Source organism: Perkinsus marinus (assembly GCF_000006405.1).
Source record: "Perkinsus marinus ATCC 50983 genomic scaffold scf_1104296944428, whole genome shotgun sequence".
Lineage (NCBI taxonomy): Eukaryota > Perkinsozoa > Perkinsida > Perkinsidae > Perkinsus > Perkinsus marinus.
In genome coordinates, this window is record NW_003211397.1 from 1 (window position 1) to 501 (window position 501).

Below are 501 nucleotides of genomic sequence, written 5' to 3' on the forward strand. Positions count from 1 at the left end.
GGGCTTGCAGATTGTTGATGCGTGCGGCTGTGCGTGCTGGGAAGACCATGAACGACCCTCTCTACGTGCAGGGGGACACGCTGGTGGTTGCCTGCTATGCAGCTCTTGTAGGCTATTCTTGCACCGTTACGGACATCGAGGGCACGCGATTGTACGCACGGGGTGGTCTCTACGATGTTGGACATGAGAGCTGGCCCATACCGAGGCTGGAGCTCTACGCGCTGGTTGAGCGTGGAGCTCGCGAGATTACTGATGAGGACCCCTTCGGAGGACCCCAAGGTCAATAAAACTATCCTGCGGAGTGATAGTTCCATTAATGTGCAGCATGTATCTTCAACCTCGCGAAGGCCGCTAATATCGATGGCGACGCCATTGATGACCGCTTTGTTGATCCTTAGCCTGCGCGTAAGGCTCCCGCAGTCTCTCCACAGCCCAGCTGTAATGATCCTCGGCAGTCTGCGGACCGCCCGGAGAGCTGCTGAGCGGGATGCTATGGGAGGC

General features: G+C 57.7%; 1 protein-coding gene across 1 annotated transcript; it reads left to right on the plus strand.

Moving 5' to 3' along the window:
- Positions 1–17: 17 nt before the first annotated feature.
- On the plus strand, positions 18–287 carry Pmar_PMAR019037 (hypothetical protein; the record flags this gene model as incomplete). Its single annotated transcript, XM_002780094.1, has 1 exon — positions 18–287. The coding sequence occupies one exon, from the start codon at positions 18–20 to the stop codon at positions 285–287; it is 270 nt and encodes an 89-aa protein (XP_002780140.1).
- Positions 288–501: the final 214 nt, after the last annotated feature.